The 17529-nt window shown below is 45.9% G+C and overlaps 3 protein-coding genes across 3 annotated transcripts; 2 read left to right on the plus strand and 1 right to left on the minus strand.

The window, feature by feature from the left end:
• Positions 1–200: 200 nt before the first annotated feature.
• Positions 201–772, minus strand: SARC_07449 (hypothetical protein). Its single transcript, XM_014298615.1, has one exon. It carries the CDS (start codon positions 712–714, stop codon positions 247–249), a length of 468 nt encoding a protein of 155 aa, XP_014154090.1. The 5' UTR covers positions 715–772; the 3' UTR covers positions 201–246.
• Positions 773–1389: 617 nt separating this feature from the next.
• Positions 1390–4090, plus strand: SARC_07450 (hypothetical protein). The gene has a single exon (XM_014298616.1). The coding sequence runs from the start codon at positions 1571–1573 to the stop codon at positions 3527–3529; it is 1959 nt and encodes a 652-aa protein (XP_014154091.1). The 5' UTR covers positions 1390–1570; the 3' UTR covers positions 3530–4090.
• Positions 4091–6064: 1974 nt separating this feature from the next.
• SARC_07451 (hypothetical protein) lies at positions 6065–13841 on the plus strand. The gene is made up of 10 exons (XM_014298617.1): positions 6065–6278; positions 7031–7284; positions 7688–7943; positions 8054–8314; positions 9349–9416; positions 10389–10559; positions 10592–10732; positions 11057–11181; positions 11748–12651; positions 13558–13841. The coding sequence occupies exons 1-10, from the start codon at positions 6191–6193 to the stop codon at positions 13798–13800; spliced, it is 2511 nt and encodes an 836-aa protein (XP_014154092.1). The 5' UTR covers positions 6065–6190; the 3' UTR covers positions 13801–13841.
• The last annotated feature ends 3688 nt before the right edge of the window (positions 13842–17529 follow it).

A 17529-nucleotide genomic window follows, 5' to 3' on the forward strand; every position in this document is an offset into this window, starting at 1 on the left:
TATATAGTAATAATAGAACACACACATATATATATATATATATATATATATATATATATATATATTATATATACATGAATTTATGATTACATATACATCGATTAATCCATACGTATATAGACATACTCCTATCATATAAACGTAGAAAAACATATTGAAAACTACAGAATATGTCAAGAGTCCGATTATGCATCTCAAAATGGTGTTAAAAAATGTGTGTATTGACGTTACCAATGATACATACTCTTAAGGCAATGCAAGATGCTTCCGAGAGGTATTCTCTGGCTTGGCAAGCTCTTCTCGCGCCACTTTCTTATCGTTCTCGATATCCGCAATCAGCGCGTCCACGCCCTCGTAGTTCTTCATACCGCGCCAAAATCCTAGTATAGCAATCCTCAGCATCTCCCCATAGAAGTCCCCATCAAAATCGTGCAATATATGCACCTCAGCTGTCTTAGTCTTGTTATCATAGAATGGGTTATATCCGATACTCATCACCATAGGATATACCGGCTCTTTGTCATCGAGTGTAGCCCACCCCCAATACACCCCTGTGGGATAGCTATTCTGGATCTTGTCAACTTCTGACTGAGGTAAGTTTGCAGTTGGACATCCCAAGTCTTTACTACCACGGCCAAAGCCCTTGGTCACTTCCCCTGCTAGAAGCAATGGTTCTGAAGGGAACACAAAGTTCTCGCTTGACGCTTCTGCCATCGTGTAAAATTGTTAAGTTTATATACGTCTTTGATTGAGTACGTGTGTTTGGTTGCTGTTGTCGGTATAAATAGAAGCCTTTGTAAATAGTTTATATTTTGATTTTAACGATTATACATCAAGTCATTCCGTCTCGACTCTAGAGTCACATATATCATAAATACGTACATACATACAACATACGAAGCGATGGCACGTTATTTTCTCAGGTGATAATCCAATGCATGTTACACTGTAGAGACTATGGGACTATGGACTGGCCAAGGGTTTAATCTCGAAGGCTATGACACCACTCAAGTGTCCAGAGTCAGAGGCTCTCACCGCCTCACTTTTTTTTCTCGAGAGGCAGGTACCGAGCCAGCCACCCCAGAAAAGGTAACAAAAGCCGGTTCTTTTTCAAACAATACACTGGGTTTCTATTTATAGTTTGCGACGTCTTAGAGCCTCAGTCCCACTGACCAGTCCCCAGTCCCAACTGTCCCAGCCTCCAACCTCACCAGGCCCCAGGGCTCAGGGCTCAGGGCTCAGGGCCTCAGCCCTCAGGCCCCCAGCTAGGATAGTATTTTCAAATACATTTTTTTCCTCCCCGTACACATGGGGACAGGCAAAGGTCATGAATTTTTTATTTATACGACTGATATCGTCAAAACACATGGATTGACTAAAGCGATATTTAGAAAATAGTTCCGTCGCTATATTACACTTTGTGATCGCCCGGAAAGTAGAATATCGCTAGGAGTCTATCTGTAGTGGTGTTTGAATAGCTAGTGTATTGGTACCTTAATCAGTACGAACTACTTCTTATCCTTATACACATACTTACATACACATCCTGTCCGGTTAGGTTATAGTCACTATGCCCGCAGTCGTAAATAAGTCGTCAGGTAAGAAAAGTAAGAACAGTGGCAAGACGACGAAGAATGCCACTTCCACAGACACGCCCGTAGAAGTGCAGACTACAGAAGCATCCGATAAAAAGAGCAGCAAGAAGAAAAGTAAAAAGGCAGCTAGTACATCACAGGACACACAGGATGCAGCTAAATTCGTTTCTAAGCGACCGAATGAGGATGTGAAGGTCAGCAAGAAGACCAAGAAATCTAAGGTGGAGGTGGCTTCACAAAGCGATAGTGACGATGAGACAGGGACGACAGAGGTTGTAGTCAAGAATGATTTGAAGCTCAAAGAAGACAAACCTGCAGATCTCGATGATGAGGACATGGAGGTAGGTGAGAGCAAGCAGGAAGCCAAATCAGAAAGTGATCTGAAGAAAGAACAAGAGGAGCAGGCAAGTGCTGAGGTGGCCCTACCCTCAGAAACCGAACATATCGATTCGCGTTTCGAGTCTTTGGGTCTGTGTGAGAAGTCCATGCAAGCTATTGTTGACATGGGGTTCACAGATATGACCGAGATTCAGCGCAGAAGTATTCCAGAGTTGTTGAAGGGCAAGGATTTACTGGGTGCTGCATGTACCGGGTCAGGTAAGACCCTGGCATTTTTGTTGCCGTGCATTGAGCTGCTATACAAGCTCCAATTCACCCCCAGAAACGGTACTGGCGTGCTGGTGATCTCACCTACACGTGAGTTGTCTCTACAGATCTTGGGTGTGGCCAAGGATCTGCTCAAGTATCATTCACAGACATACGGTATTGTTATGGGAGGTGCTAACCGCAAGGCTGAGGCCGAGAAGTTGGGCAAGGGGGTCAACCTGTTAGTGTCCACACCCGGACGTCTCTTGGATCACTTGCAGAGCACCAAAGGGTTTAACTACAAGAACTTGCAGGCCCTGGTTATCGATGAGGCTGATAGGTGTTTGGAGATTGGGTTCGAAGAGGAGATGAAACAGATCATCAAACTGTTGCCTGTGAAACGTCAGACACTTCTGTTCTCAGCCACACAGACGCGTAATGTAGAAGATCTTGCACGCATATCGCTCAAGACGGAGCCTGTGTATGTGGGTGTGGATGACAACAATGTGGTCGCCACCGCGGCAGGCATTGAACAAGGGTACGTACTGTGCCCCAGTGAGAAACGGTTTTTGTTGCTGTTCACCTTCCTCAAGAAGAATATGAACAAGAAGATCATTGTGTTCTTATCGTCGTGCAACTCGGTGAAGTACCACGCTGAGCTGCTCAACTACATTGACATACCCGTCATGGACATCCATGGCCGACAGAAACAGGCCAAGCGTACCTCTACCTTCTATGAGTTCTGTAATGCAGACAAAGGTATCCTACTAGCCACCGATGTCGCTGCCCGAGGGTTGGATATCCCCGCAGTTGATTGGATCATCCAGTTCGACCCAAGTGACGACCCCAAGGAGTACATCCACAGAGTTGGGCGTACGGCTCGTGGTAAGGGAAAGCAAGGCAGAGCACTGCTGTTCTTGTTACCCGAGGAAATGGGTTTCCTGCGCTTCTTGAAACACGCCAAGATCCCCTGCAACGAGTTTATTTTCCCGTCGAATAAGATTGCCAATGTGCAGTCTCAGTTGGAGAAGCTGGTCGAGAAGAACTACTACCTGCATAAGAGTGCCAAGGATGCCTACCGGTCGTACCTGCAATCCTACGCGTCACATTCGCACAAACAGATTTTCAATGTGCAAGGTTTGGACCTGCAAAAGGTAGCGATTGCCTTCGGTTTCCGTGTGCCTCCGAGTGTGAGCTTGAATGTGCACGCCTCGAAAGATGCTAAGATGAGCCGAAGAGTGGGCAACCACGGTGGCTGGGGTAAAGATAAGAAACAGGCTGATAAGGCCAGAGTGTACAAGAATATGGGCACCGGGGGTAACAAGGATGCTCGCCAGTTCTCCAAGTAGGGTACATGTATTTATGAATGTATATAGGTGAGCATGGGAGCGGGAAGAAAGGTGTCGGTTGGTAGAATGGAAAGACTTGTCCCGTCGAGTTGGGGACATGCCATAACGACGCTAAATTAGTTAGAAAAGACACCTACTGAAGTGAGAGTAAGGAACTATGAGTTTGCGTCGGAACTCGATATGGATTCTGATGTTGTTGGGTATCGATCTCGCATCGCCTATCGATGATGATACGATGTGAAGGTTCTCGGAATTAAGCAACACGTAGTGGTTGTCTGGGCGCAGAATGAGTCTGCATCTGGTGGTCCCTGCTTCTCAAATGTAGGACAGTTTGAACGAGTGAAACTAAAAATACAATATATTAATATCGCATGAACGCTTTGCTTGGTCTTACTAGGTTTTCAGCTCGGGTTGCCTCTATAGTCGCTTATGGATCTACAGCATGACTCGTGAAGACACGCCGTGACAGTCTATCTATATTTACGATTTGATACATGCCTGTATTTGTCACCGATTCATTAACTGGCTGACCTGAGACCAATAAATTTATCAAATTGTGTGGATATATGCATGTATGTGTTTCAACTGCATAAACGTATGACCTGCGCATCGATGTGTATATACTTGTATTTCGGCCATGCTTCTAGCCACATGCCACGATCGATGTGATAATATACATAGATGTTTGGCATGCCTTTAGACACGATGCCACGATCGATGTGCTGAGGTATATATTACGTACGTAAAACAAAGAATGCAACTCAACAACCAGTGAAAAAAACTGAACAAAATACTGATTTTCCAATGCGATCCGATACAATGCTACAGCAGACAAACGTCTTTTGGTTATCCTTTAGTTAATACATTTGAGAGTCGAGGAGTGATTCGTGCTTGCTCCACCCACCAGCTTGGACACAGCGCGTGCGCAGTTTTGATATACTTTTCTATCAGGGACAGAAACCCTCCCCTTGTAGTGAAGGAATCGTATTGATGGCTTATTTGAGTCCTATGTTCGCTAGCGAAGACAGTGATCAAATAAGACCAAGAGAAATTGCTGCACTCTTGGGTCAGATCTCACGAACAAAGGCTGCTGAGCTGGGCAAGAATATGGGTGGCGTCTATACTTCATCGAGAAAGTGGCTGACTGTCAGGGCGGGTGTCCACAATATTCGCAAGCCGGATATGTGGAGTAGCCACCAGTAACGGAAAGTCGCATAACGATCGGGATGGTGTTGGGGTTCTTATCAGAAAATATGGAACTATAACTACGGTAGGCCGAGTGAGGTACTGTTAAACGATTCTGACCTACTAACCAAAAGAGAAAGTGCTTGCTTTCCTGGCTTTCCTGTGGTTTTGGATGACGGCCCAATACACGAAGATATCTTCACACGATGTTACAGCGGAGTATCCCAGCGAACATCATCAACGGTATCAGCCCCCAGAAAGTACTTTTGAGTGGTATTACAGTATACCTGGAGTTGATCCAGGACAGCATTCGTACTGTGAACAGATGAAGCTTAACGAGTGTGGCTGATAACTTTCACTTTAGATCACATTGTTAGTATAATATATTAGGCCTCCTACGAAGATAATCTATTATGTGTGATGTGCAGCTGGAGCTGGCATATGGAATACAATATGTAGAATCATATATGGCGAGTGTCGTTCAGGACAATCTTATTATATAAAGCGGAATGCAAACGAAAATGATTGTACTAAACACACAAAACACATTGATGGCACATGTCTGATTATTATAAAAACAACACGCATTTCCACAGCATGCACAACACAGGTTGTAGTAAGAACGTCGACATCATGCCAAGTATGTCTCTAACATTGAATGAATAAATTCGATGATAAATATATAGATATAGATATATATCTATTACATACAATATGGCCCATTCTGTGAAGGGTCGCCACTATTTCACTCGCGACCTGCTTTATGACTTAATAGCTCAAACGAGAAAAAATCACATCTCAGTTGTTGACATATACTTATCCGATTCTTACACCCTTCATATGAACTATTCCTAATAACAGCACAACCAGCATTGGATACTATGTAAACGGCAGAAAGCGAGGTATCCAGTCTGTGAGGGTGTGTTGCATCAACTACCAAGCAACAATTACCAACTACTAGGCAACAACCACCGAGCATACGATCGATGCACTACGCATTGGGATAAGTAATAGATCTTTAGTAGAGTACACGAGGCAGACATCAAGTATCCTACACCAACTCGTTTTTGGCGATTAAAGTACACTGAAGATGAAGAGTGCTTCGCATTGTATATACTAGCGAACAGCTTTAGAATTTAGCTCACAATAAAACCAACCCTGCAATTACCCTAAACCCAAGAACTAGAAGTGGCATCAGCCTTCAGGCCTCAGGGGCATGTCGCAGATGTATGAGATAAATTACCCTAAACCCAGGCGGGCATTTAGCATACGTTCACAGCAGTCTATCCGTGTAGGGTCTGTATTTAATACGCGTACGTCTACTACAATATTGACATAGAATCAATGGATACTTCCCAATGGATACTTCCCTTCGAATGTGTTTGTGTATGCATGCTGGACATATCAATAATACAATAACAATTTGTAAACTGTGAGCGATTTATCATGTATCTGAAGTAGTAGGAAAAGGCAAGGATGAGTTCGCATGTAGTGGTGGGTGCCATCCCCGAACATTATGCGTCGATAGATTTGCGTGTGTTCTTCGATGACCTGGTCGAAGCTGGTATGTACACGACCACAAGACAAAATAACCCTGTACACATCACGAGACAATTTCTCAACCTTGAAGATATACTCTGATTACGAACCTGGAATAGTCAGCAAGAGTTATAGCAGATAGGTAGATATACTAATACTTAGATCGGGGATCGTTCCATACTTTGTGAAAGCGTTAGACTATCAGTCTTATATTACGCACCAGATGCCGTTAGTTGTATGACCCAGAGCTCACATCTATAGAAATGAAAGAGACTGGAACTGGGTCAGTTTGCCTGATGTTATATATTGGAACACACAAGTTATTAAATAGCCTACTTTAGATAAACTGGTTGACAAGCATGCGTGCTTGAAAGTTATGATCAAGCAAACCCGTGGTTATACATAATTGTACGCATTACCTTCGGCTGATTTTATATACACGTACACTCTGATTCAATCTACATAGTGAATGTACATCGAAATAATGTTTGTAAATAAACTGACTTAAGAAGTTACTATATACGATTGAACTATAGTCTTATATATATATATATATATATATATGTGTGTGTGTGTGTGTGTGTGTGTGTGTGCTACTTCTAAATTAAATGTACACTATATTCTCTATTTATTTTGCGCTCAAGGTCAACCCACAACATACAACCGATTTACGAAGTGTACTCCTGCCATATACCTTGCTGTATCCCAATTTGTTTGCAATTATACACACATGTCAAGCAATCCAAAGTTAATTCACCCCCTCCCTCTCTAATCCAGGCATGTTGACATGCTTCCACTACCAACACCGTAAGGAACCAGACGCGCCCACACGGTCGTGCATGATAGCACTGGACCCGAAACATATGCATAGGCTGATTGTGTACAACGGCACACCGTGGACAGATCGCAATGATGCACAGACAGACGCCACGATGACGGCACGCGTTACACTCAATCTCGTGCGGTGGACCGGTGTAGGTAAGGGGAGTCACAAGACAACAACTGATCAACTGAGCCAGGAGAAAGATTCTGTAAGTGGTATTACTTCCGAGTGCACTGTGTACATCCGGGAAGGGGGGGGGGGGGGGGATGGGGGGTCTAGTGATGTGCTTGTGTATTGGTTAGGGTGTAAAGGTATGGTATGGTGTGGGACTGTGAACCGCGGAGAAGGGATCGGAGAGTCCGTGCTTTTTTGCACCTGGGTGCCTATTTCCGAACGTGTATGGGGAAATGGGGCGCAGTTGTGTGGGAATATTAGAGACAACAACTGCATCGTACGCATTTGATTGACCTTAGCAGCACGACACCGTTCTTAACATTTCGCATCTCAGCCGTAGCCTACCAACCGTGCAAGAAGTGCAAGTAGTATGCACACCATGCTTGTCCGTGACTGAAATTAACATACGGCGTTCTCGTTCCAATGATCATGAGCAGGGATTGCCTGTTGTCGAAGTACCGAACGTTTTACGGCCCAATATCACCGAGTTACAACCACCGCAGTATCTGCCGAATGGTATGGGTGTGCTTGGATTAGATATGTTGCTGATGGTGCGCGCGCGTGACCACTTTTCCGCGTATATGGCAATGGATGCACAGTTGAGTGCTTCAGATATCTTACGAGAGTTTTTCAAGGGTGGAATTTATAACGTTCGCTTAGCTGGGATGGACTTTTCGGGTTTTAAGGTTACGGGTTTTCGATCTATAGGATATATATATATATATATATATATATATATATATATATGAGTATGGTACCTAACAATACCTAATCCCTCTCTGACACACTCTCACATCTCACAGGTAACGTCGGTACACCCATGCACACATTGCAACGTATGATAGAGGAATGCAAGCTACCGGTCTCAGTGATACGTCGATTGGAATTGAACACACGACGACGAATACGTACAGGCCCCAATGGGAAAGCGTACACGGATGTGCGCATGCTGTACCCTGAGACGACAGAGAATCCGTACGATTACGAGAATACGTACAATCAGCAGCATCCAACCAATGAAGACGAGCCGGAGGAGTGGGATCGTTACGAGGCCCTACACGACGGTATGTTGTATCATGCAAAGGAGCAATAAGGGGAGGATGTGTGCACGTCCCATGTGTCACATATGTGTGTTGGTAACAGTGAGATAAGTGCAAAGCCATACACGATACACAACCGTGTGTGTGGTATGAGCTCATCATGCGAGTTGTACCTGTAGTTGAGTCACGTGTATGTGGGCCGGTACTGATGGACCCCCCATATGGGGCTGTATGCGCTAGCATACGTCTGTGACTGGGAATGGGGCTCTTGTGATGTGCGTATTGTTCCTACCTCTATTGTTCCTACCTCTATTGCGTCATACGACTAGATAGCCGTTCAGATCGACCGATACGTTGTATATAATACCCTGGGAATTGTGCGTGGGCTGACCTGCCTTTAGACACACAGCCATTCAAGCGGCATATGTGTGAGATTCCTGGTGGTGGGTGAAGTTTTCTCAACCCCACATGAACCGTGCAGGCAGTCTATTCAGTGTACTGGTATGGGTTAATTAACCTGTCATCCAGTGCATATAGTGCTATCCTGTTTTCCTGCACATCCTGTGACAAGCTTCTTGATGCCGCTGTCCGAACTACATGCTCAGTTTGCCTTGCTTGCATTTAGGGTTTTAGGGTTCAGGGTTTTAGGGTTTTAGTATCTTCGACGCTGCTTTCGTCATACCGAGCTTTTTGTGACATTTCCCAATGAGGCGCAAGTCTCCTTCCCTTGTCTCTAGAACTCAAAAGTTTCGCCATCGGGGATTCGCATCAATGAACCAAACCTTTGTGACATCCCAGCAATAGGAGAGTGGTTATCCTTCAAGCGCCCTTTCTACCTCCTACTTGTAGTGTATCAATGTGAACTCCCATATGAGTGTTTGAGTATCTTCATCTGACCTCATATGTGAGTGTTGGTACGTACACTTCCACCTACATCTATATACGAAACATCTGGCACTACACCTACACCTCTATACGAAACATCTGGCATTAGCTGTGACTATCGCTGTCACCGTGGATTCAGACTCGTACTCTCTATCCCGTCACTGCAATTTTAGATGTCGACGAACAAGAGCGAATCAAAGAGAGGACGTTTGAAGGGGATGTGGAGGTGACGTGGGATAAGGTGTGCTGCATGACACCATTTGTGTCATACTAGAGTACTGCATGACACTATTTGTGTCATACTAAAGTACTGCATGACACTATTTGTGTCATACTTAAGTACTGCATGCCACTATTTGTGTCATACTTAAGTACTGCATACCAATATTTGTGTCATATCAAAGTACTGCATGCCACTATTTGTGTCATACGAAAGTGTTGCATCATATTATTTACGTCTTACTTAACTTCTGCATGGTCAACTGTACACTCCCAGCAGCTATGCTGTGGTATATCCACATACTTGGGATGCAAATTATTTGTATTATGTTTGGGTGTTGTATAGATTTGTGTCTGCATATCAATGTCGTAGCCAGAGTCGGCAGTGTAGTGAGAGTAGAGTGTCAACGTACAAGTTCAATGCAAGAGATTCGTGTGTGGTGCTTGGGCCCTATTCACGAATATGCAGGATCAAACAGACCGGTTTCATAGTTATTCGCGAATATGCAGGACGTAAACAGACAGGTTTCATAGTTCAATGGAGTTCTGCGCTCACACAATGTACTGGACTGCTATCGGTCCTGAATCGGTGAAGGTTCCAACCAATCCAAACTCTTCATAGAAGATTGTGTTGAGTTATCCGAATACAAGGGATGCGGTGGGCCTTCACGTGATGCACAGACACACAGTGCGAACCTGCGGAGCTCTAACTACTAATCCTTAACTGACTATGAGAGAAGCCACAGAACCATATGTTAACTGTTCATCTCAAAACCACACACCAGTCAGCTTTACATATAAAGTGTTAATACCAAATTACACCCCAACTCGATCGTACAAAACAAGCAGCCGCATGATGTGGGATGCACACTCGCGGCCATGAGATGTCATTTGATATCAAAGTGGCGATGTTGAGATACATACAACACGGTCGTATTGTGCTACATGCTCATCCCATTGATTCCAACTACCACGCATGCTACCATTCGTGCAGGGCAGCAGTGGGCTGGTCTTCTACACCGACACCCAGTACTGGAACGCCAACGAGACCGAGGAAGCCGATGTCAACGATTGGGATGCGGATGAGCGGATCAATACACCCCCGTGCACAGACGTACCCAGTGACCTAAGAGGCCCTTACACAGGCAAACCCCGAGCACGGGAAGTACATGTCAATGCGCAGGCCAAGACGAATAGGGGCAGAGGGGGGGGTGGGGGGTGGATGTGGTGTATCTGGACCACAACACACGGCAACGCGCTGCGATGCTGGAGCGAGATCTCGAGCAACGGGAGTGGGATGTGGAGCATATGCGAGAGCAGGCTGCAGGGAGTAGAGATGTATGCAATGGATGTATTAAAAGGGATATGTGTGTGTTGGGTTGTGAGGTGTATGTATATGTATAAGTTTAAGTATGCAGGTGGTTGTGAGATGTGTGTATATGTATATGTTTATGTATGCAAATGGTGTACTGTGTAAGTGGGTGTGATGTGCGTGGCTGTCTGTAGAGTACTGAGAATTCAACCGAGATTATTCCAACTGGCTTTGAATTGAAGTTTGAATTCGTGTTTAGTTTCTATTGTACTCTAGAGTAATTCACTGATATATACCAGTGCTTTGTACTTAGACGCCAGTCGTTTATGTTAATATTCTATCACCCACAGAGTGCCACCAGACATATACGTGCGAGCACCTCAGAGGAATATACGGGTCCAGATTCGACAAAGTCGAGTACACCCACGCAGGCCTCTCCGAACAAGCCTCAATGGAAAGCAGCCGTCCGTGATAGGTGTGTGCCACCTCTTAGGGTTTGTGTATTGACTTGTGTAGTCAGAAGGCCATTGACCCCTATAGACGAGAGAGGTGAGTTAGATAGTGAATCCCCTTGTAAATAAGAGTAGGGATGTTAGTCTCTAATGATGTCGCGCTTGTGGTTGGGTCGGTATCGGAATGCATCGGTTGGTCGTGTGTTGATCTATGAATTGGAATGCCCACTTGTTAATTCGGTTGTTGGTATGATCTTATCAGATATTGTTTCTGCTACATGTAGTGTACTTACGAACGTACTTCCGTTTTATCGCCAATAAACCATTTTTGATACACACGACTTATCTTTTCGCTGAATCCGCATGCTTTGAAGCACATTGTGGTGTCGGATCATCTGGTAGTCTCGTTCTCTCTTCCGAGTGGGCAGTCGATACACACCACCAGTTGTTGGATTTCGAATTCAAACACAGAATACTCGATGCATCCATTTTATTCGCTATAGAACGGCTCTAGTCTTCGGATTGAGAAGCATTCACGTTCGACGTACTGTGTTAACGTTTATTTGACTGCGTTCACCCCACTGGACAGGTACGCGCCCTTTGAGGCCTCGACGAAGGGGGTGGGAAGTACTATACTTTACCGCAGCGGCTGGCGCCCTGGACTTAGCCTGGGGAAAACAGGCAGAGGTGCACTAACAACCCCCTTAGAAGCACAAGGTCAGTCTGCGCACACACGTACTGGGCTGGGTTACAGTGTCGAGACGGATAGGAGTGTGGGCTTTGAGGTGGGTGGGAAGGGGCCAGCGAAGAGATACGATACGGCGTATGTGAAAATCCATACGCCGGGACATCAGAGTAGGACCCACCCAGGCTCTGAGCAAGTTGATGCTAACGCACACGCACATACGCACTCACCCCACGGGGAAGTGCACGCACAGACACGCACGGGTCAAGACAGACCACTGCCACGTGGTGCAGATGGAGCGGTTGCGAGTGGCGAGTGTGAGAGTGCGTCTCCCAAGACTTGCCACAGAAGTGATAGAGACAGAGACTGGGCTACAGACCCCAACGGGCCGTGTGGGAAGGACACGCAGTGTGTGGGTGACACACGCAGAGGGGGCAGGGCCTCAGTCGACACTGCAGGCGCACCTGACGATGTACCAGACGGCCATACACATAGGCACGATACAAGCGATACCCACCACACAGCTGAAGCGCATGACAAGCCAGCACCTGGGACCCCAAAAAACGGTACCCCGCCATTTGACAATGTACGTCCCTCGCACAGTACGGAGACGGGAAGTATGAGCCAGGAGAAGAGTGTGTGTGGTGCTACGGATAGTGGTGTGGAGACAGCACACGCGTCTGGAGAAGGCGGGACGGGATCAACCAGCCAAGCTGTTACTGACAGTGGGCCCCGCAATCGTAAAGCGAAATCAAAGTCAAAGCTGATCCTGCCAGTGGGCTATGAAGATGTGCCGTGGGATAAGAATGTATGTGGGGAGGGAAAGAGAGTGTTTAGAGACTAGTGTATGGCAGTACAGATCTGTGCAACCATAGTCACGCATGATGTATATATATATATATATATATATACATTACTTCTTCTATATATATATGAATTGAACAAAATGCTATATGGTTCAATATCCGGAACAAAGCCAAACATGCCTATGATTGTACGTAAACTGAAAATTGTGTGCTTGAACATACATAGTTGCGATGCATATGTCCATATATCATGTGTTGTGTTCAATCGGCTAGTAGTATCCGTGTGTCTATGACAGCTAGGCATCAGGTAAATACACTATTCAGATGGAGGAGAAGCAAACCGGCCTAGTCCCAATCGGGTGCCGGCCAGGACGTGCGTCATTCCCCGCCTGTCTTGTTACGTAGAGTGTCAATCTGAAGTACAATACGTATGCGGCTTTGTTTATTGCCGTTGCTTGTACTGGAGCCGAATAGTCTATATACAACGCACACAACATATGCGAATTTAATTCTGTACATGTTCATATGTTTCACCTGTATGTATATATCGAGATCGCATGTGCGGAGAATAATTCCTTTTCCCCCTTTGTATGTATGCTGTGGGTAAAGATGTGTATATGTGTATAGCTTGAACGTATGTATCTATCGAACGCTACATATATACATCAATACTTAACGAATATCTGGAGTTAGCCTTGTACAGGAACATCGCAGCAATGCGCATACTTGTCCTATTCAACGCACTTGCACTCATGGGATATGAGTGCACCCTCCATGTACACTATATTTGTTTCTTCATCTATCCTTATATATATACTTATATCACCTGCATTGTACTACAGATATCACCGGCATTCTGTTCTCATGCAAAACTCTCTGTCATCTGTATCATACCGCCTATACCACAGGCAGACACAGAAGACGCCCGAGCGGCCCACACAGTGGAGACGAGTTCGCACCTGCTTCCAGGCAACAGAGGGTACTCTGTCAAATACAGAGCTGTGGCATTTGTTGGCGCAGATGATCGAGCTACGACGGTCAAACCCGTGCCTCAACCTCACACACCCGGGGTCATGCCAGGGATAAGATACAGTCAGCCCTACTTCACATCACAGGGGGCGACCACAAAGTCCTGCAACAACCCTACGTGACTGGACAACCCCGGACAACCGGTACAAGACCTGGGAATGGGCATAGTCAGCCAACAACCCTACGTGACTGGACAACCCCGGACGACCGGTACAAGACCTGGGAATGGGCATAGTCAGCCAACAACCCTACGTGACTGCACAACCCCGGACAACCAGTACAAGACCTGGGAATAGGCATAGTATAGTCAGCTGTTCGTTGTATCGGGCTACTAAGTGGTCGCATTGGCCTTTGAGGACCACGTCATAAGCGCTGCTGTGATAAGATGGACCATACACAACCAGACCAGTGATGGCTATGACACAGCCAGCCGTGTATTCATGGAAGAACCCGACAACCAAGACATCACCATTGCACGTGACACAACGTGTGTGAGACCAATGGCTGTGGGCCAGAATATACCTACCGAAAGCAACCCTGCCATTCCTACTGAATACGTACCTGAATATACCTACCGAAGCATCCCTGCCATTCCTACTGAATACGTACCTGTCATTGAGAAAGGGTTCTTCAAGCTGCGCTGCAAGAGCTGCCACGGTCAAAGATAGATGAAACACTCTACCGCCGGTTTGGGTCCAGACCTACACTACAGATAGCCGTATCTCGCAATGCATACAGATAGCCTTATCTCGCATTGCAAATACCCAACGACCTGGTTCTATACCAATCCTTACTGACCAGAGCTGCACTGCTCACTCGCGCTGTACACGTACCACATGAGCCACGGCCTGGGACACGGCACGACCAGTCTTACTGCCTAGCAAACGCACCAGCGACCAAATTCTATAACAACCCTATTCGATTAGTGCCATTGCAACTGAAATATCGGCCCTGTGGGATCGCTGGCAACTGCAACATTGTCCTTTCGATGGCTTTTGGGAAATGTACCAATGTTTTAGCAGGGGACTGTAAAGGAAAGATCATAATGTACGTCAAACATTGGAGCGGTGTCAATGGCACAATTAGTTGTGCTCGCAATATGCATTCTACTGCAACCCACGTAACACACCTCGCGATAAGAAGAGCCTATTTATAGCCGACGGGAGTGGGAGGCCCGGGCTACGGTTGTCGGATCCATTTTGTTGTCGAGTCTTACACTTGTTTCTTCTAGACACTAGCTGATGCGGCTGGATGCGCAATGTAAGACCGGGTATAGGCCTGGGATAAGGCAGTCCCCCACCACCTCCACTCCATACTGTGGGATCAAACGACAACGAATCGTATGACAATGGTACATGGCAAGACCCTGTACGGCTGGTAGTGAAAGGCAACACTGTAGAAGTTGATGTGAGATCTGGCGAGCGCTATATTGAGTCTACCACTGGTTAGATTCAGGGGTCCGCATACCGAGTCATAGAATAAAGTTGTGTGACAGTAATCGCTTGCATGCAAGGGTGCGATATAATTCCATGCAAGACATGTGGTACCAAGCCTGAGGTGCAGTGCAGCAACGCTTTCCGGCGTTTCATTGATTGCAGGAAGCCATCGCCCTGTGTTGTGGGCAAACTTCAACGCGTTAAGTGACGCTGCGGTGCTGCCGTATTGGGTGCCGCTCGACTGTACTACCTATTTAGTCCTGTAGGACCGATTGTACTTGCCTAGTCGTATGTGACTGTAACTTCTGTGCGTACGAAGGCTCCTCGAGCCACAACAACTGATAAATACAAGATCCATATACTCTGGTATGAGCACTACTAGTAGCCAGCCATACCCGAATAAACCGAACACTTCACTGTCCTTGCATCTCTAATCTACCAGCCACCACATTCGTGCACCAGTCTCGTGTATCAAACACCATACTGTAGGGGGAACCCACGGGTTTAGCGTATATAGCATGTGTGAATGTGCCACCGGTTGTATGGTGTTGTGTTGTAGACAATTCCTGTGACAACTTTGTATGCTAGATGCACGGGACGTGTTTATATAGCATGCGTGAATGTACCACCGGTTCTATGGTGTTGTGTTGTAGACAATTGCTGTGACATAGTTGTATGCGAAATGCACGGGATGTGTTTATAATGTGATAGCAGCTACACAAGCATGTACTGTGAGGCTATTAAGAGTGACAACCTTCCAACTAGACCCCTCAGTAACCTACTGTCTAGTGCGCAGTTGGATACGCGTTTCAATCAGAGACAACTGCTGCCACTTGCAGTGAGAGAGTTGCTTAGATGCTAGATGACGTATGAGAATTTGGTAACGACTGTGGATACCTACTACCCTGCATTCGCCAGTGAAGGTAAAGTCACAAAAAGATATATTTATAAAGATAATTTTGATGCATCCTTGTTCCGCCCTGGCAAGACACAGGTTGGTATCCGGGACAAGAAAATGGGTGGGGTCTATTCTCTCTATACTTCATAGAAGAAGTGGATAGCTGTCAGGTTGGGTGTCCACAATATTCGCAAGTCAGGGATGTGGAGTATCCGCCAGAATACGGTACGGCATACTACGGCCCGAGTGTCATATAGATCATACGGAACTATAATAATGGCAGACTGAGTGAGGTGCTCTTGGGTGACGAGAATGAGCGAACGTGCTTCTACTCAAGCGTCTATTTATTTATCATTGACGGTTTGACTTTTCTACGGGGTGTAGATATATACCTACGCGTGAGCACGAGCACAACTTTGTAGAAGTTCAGAGACCAACAGCGCTATGATCAAACTGCAGCTTTGAACGCCCGCTAGTGTCTGAGCATACCAACGTCTACATGAATTATACAAGGAAGGGTATATATGTATAGCGGATTCACGATAGTGTCCCATACGAAAGCCAACGTCGTATACACACAGCAGTAATACAAAACCTTGTGTTTGGTGCCCATCAGCAACTACTATCCAACCTGACAATGTCTCCGTTCCGGAATATACCTCGACAAAGTGTCCCAGAGAACCCACGCGGATGCGGCTGACGCAGTATTAGCAGTCTTGTGCCCCGACTCTACGGAATTAGGGTGACAGTCATATATGCGCCTCTCCAGCCACCCCTGCCGGCACCCACACACAGAACAACACCCGGACTCACTTTACTGTAAGAGAGATGGGTACGAGTCCTGTATCTGAGCTCTAAAACGCGCTTACTCGCTGCGAGTGTGGCTTCTGTGACAGCAGAGGCACTTGTTGGTCTGCGGCCGATGTATGCCGCACATCCTAAGGTGTAGCATGTTTCGCTGTGTCATATCTAAATAGCCTCATACAACGCATCTGCACACCGACGGGTCAGCCGACTATTTTATGCTATTAGTTATCACGATATCTGCGTTCAGTTTGAATACTGGTCGTCTCTGCGCACTAACTACGGTCGGTTTCACCTCCTCCACCCCACAGAGTATGAAAATTTGTAGGTGTTGTGACTATCACATTAAACAGTTATAACAACCACATTAACCATTTTAACCATCACACTAACCAGTTGTAATTATAACATTAACCAGTTCTAACCATCATATTAACCGGTTTCTCAATCTTTCCCCAGGCGACTGGCCACAGCTCTGTCCGCAAGCATGTCATGCTCGTAGTATTGCATGTCTGTCTCATCCAAACGTGAGCGTGAAAACATGTACACGGCGCACCACGTCGCAAGTATCGCCCGATCAACGGTTAGAGTGGGCGTGGCTAGAAGAGCTGCGATCACTCCTGATGATAAAAGTAAAATTGAGCGAATCTGCTGATAGAATCATGTATATGTATGTGGCATCACATATTTTATAATATATATACATATATATA

The sequence above is a fragment of the Sphaeroforma arctica genome (assembly GCF_001186125.1).
Source record: "Sphaeroforma arctica JP610 unplaced genomic scaffold supercont1.591, whole genome shotgun sequence".
In the NCBI taxonomy this organism is placed as follows: Eukaryota; class Ichthyosporea; order Ichthyophonida; genus Sphaeroforma; species Sphaeroforma arctica.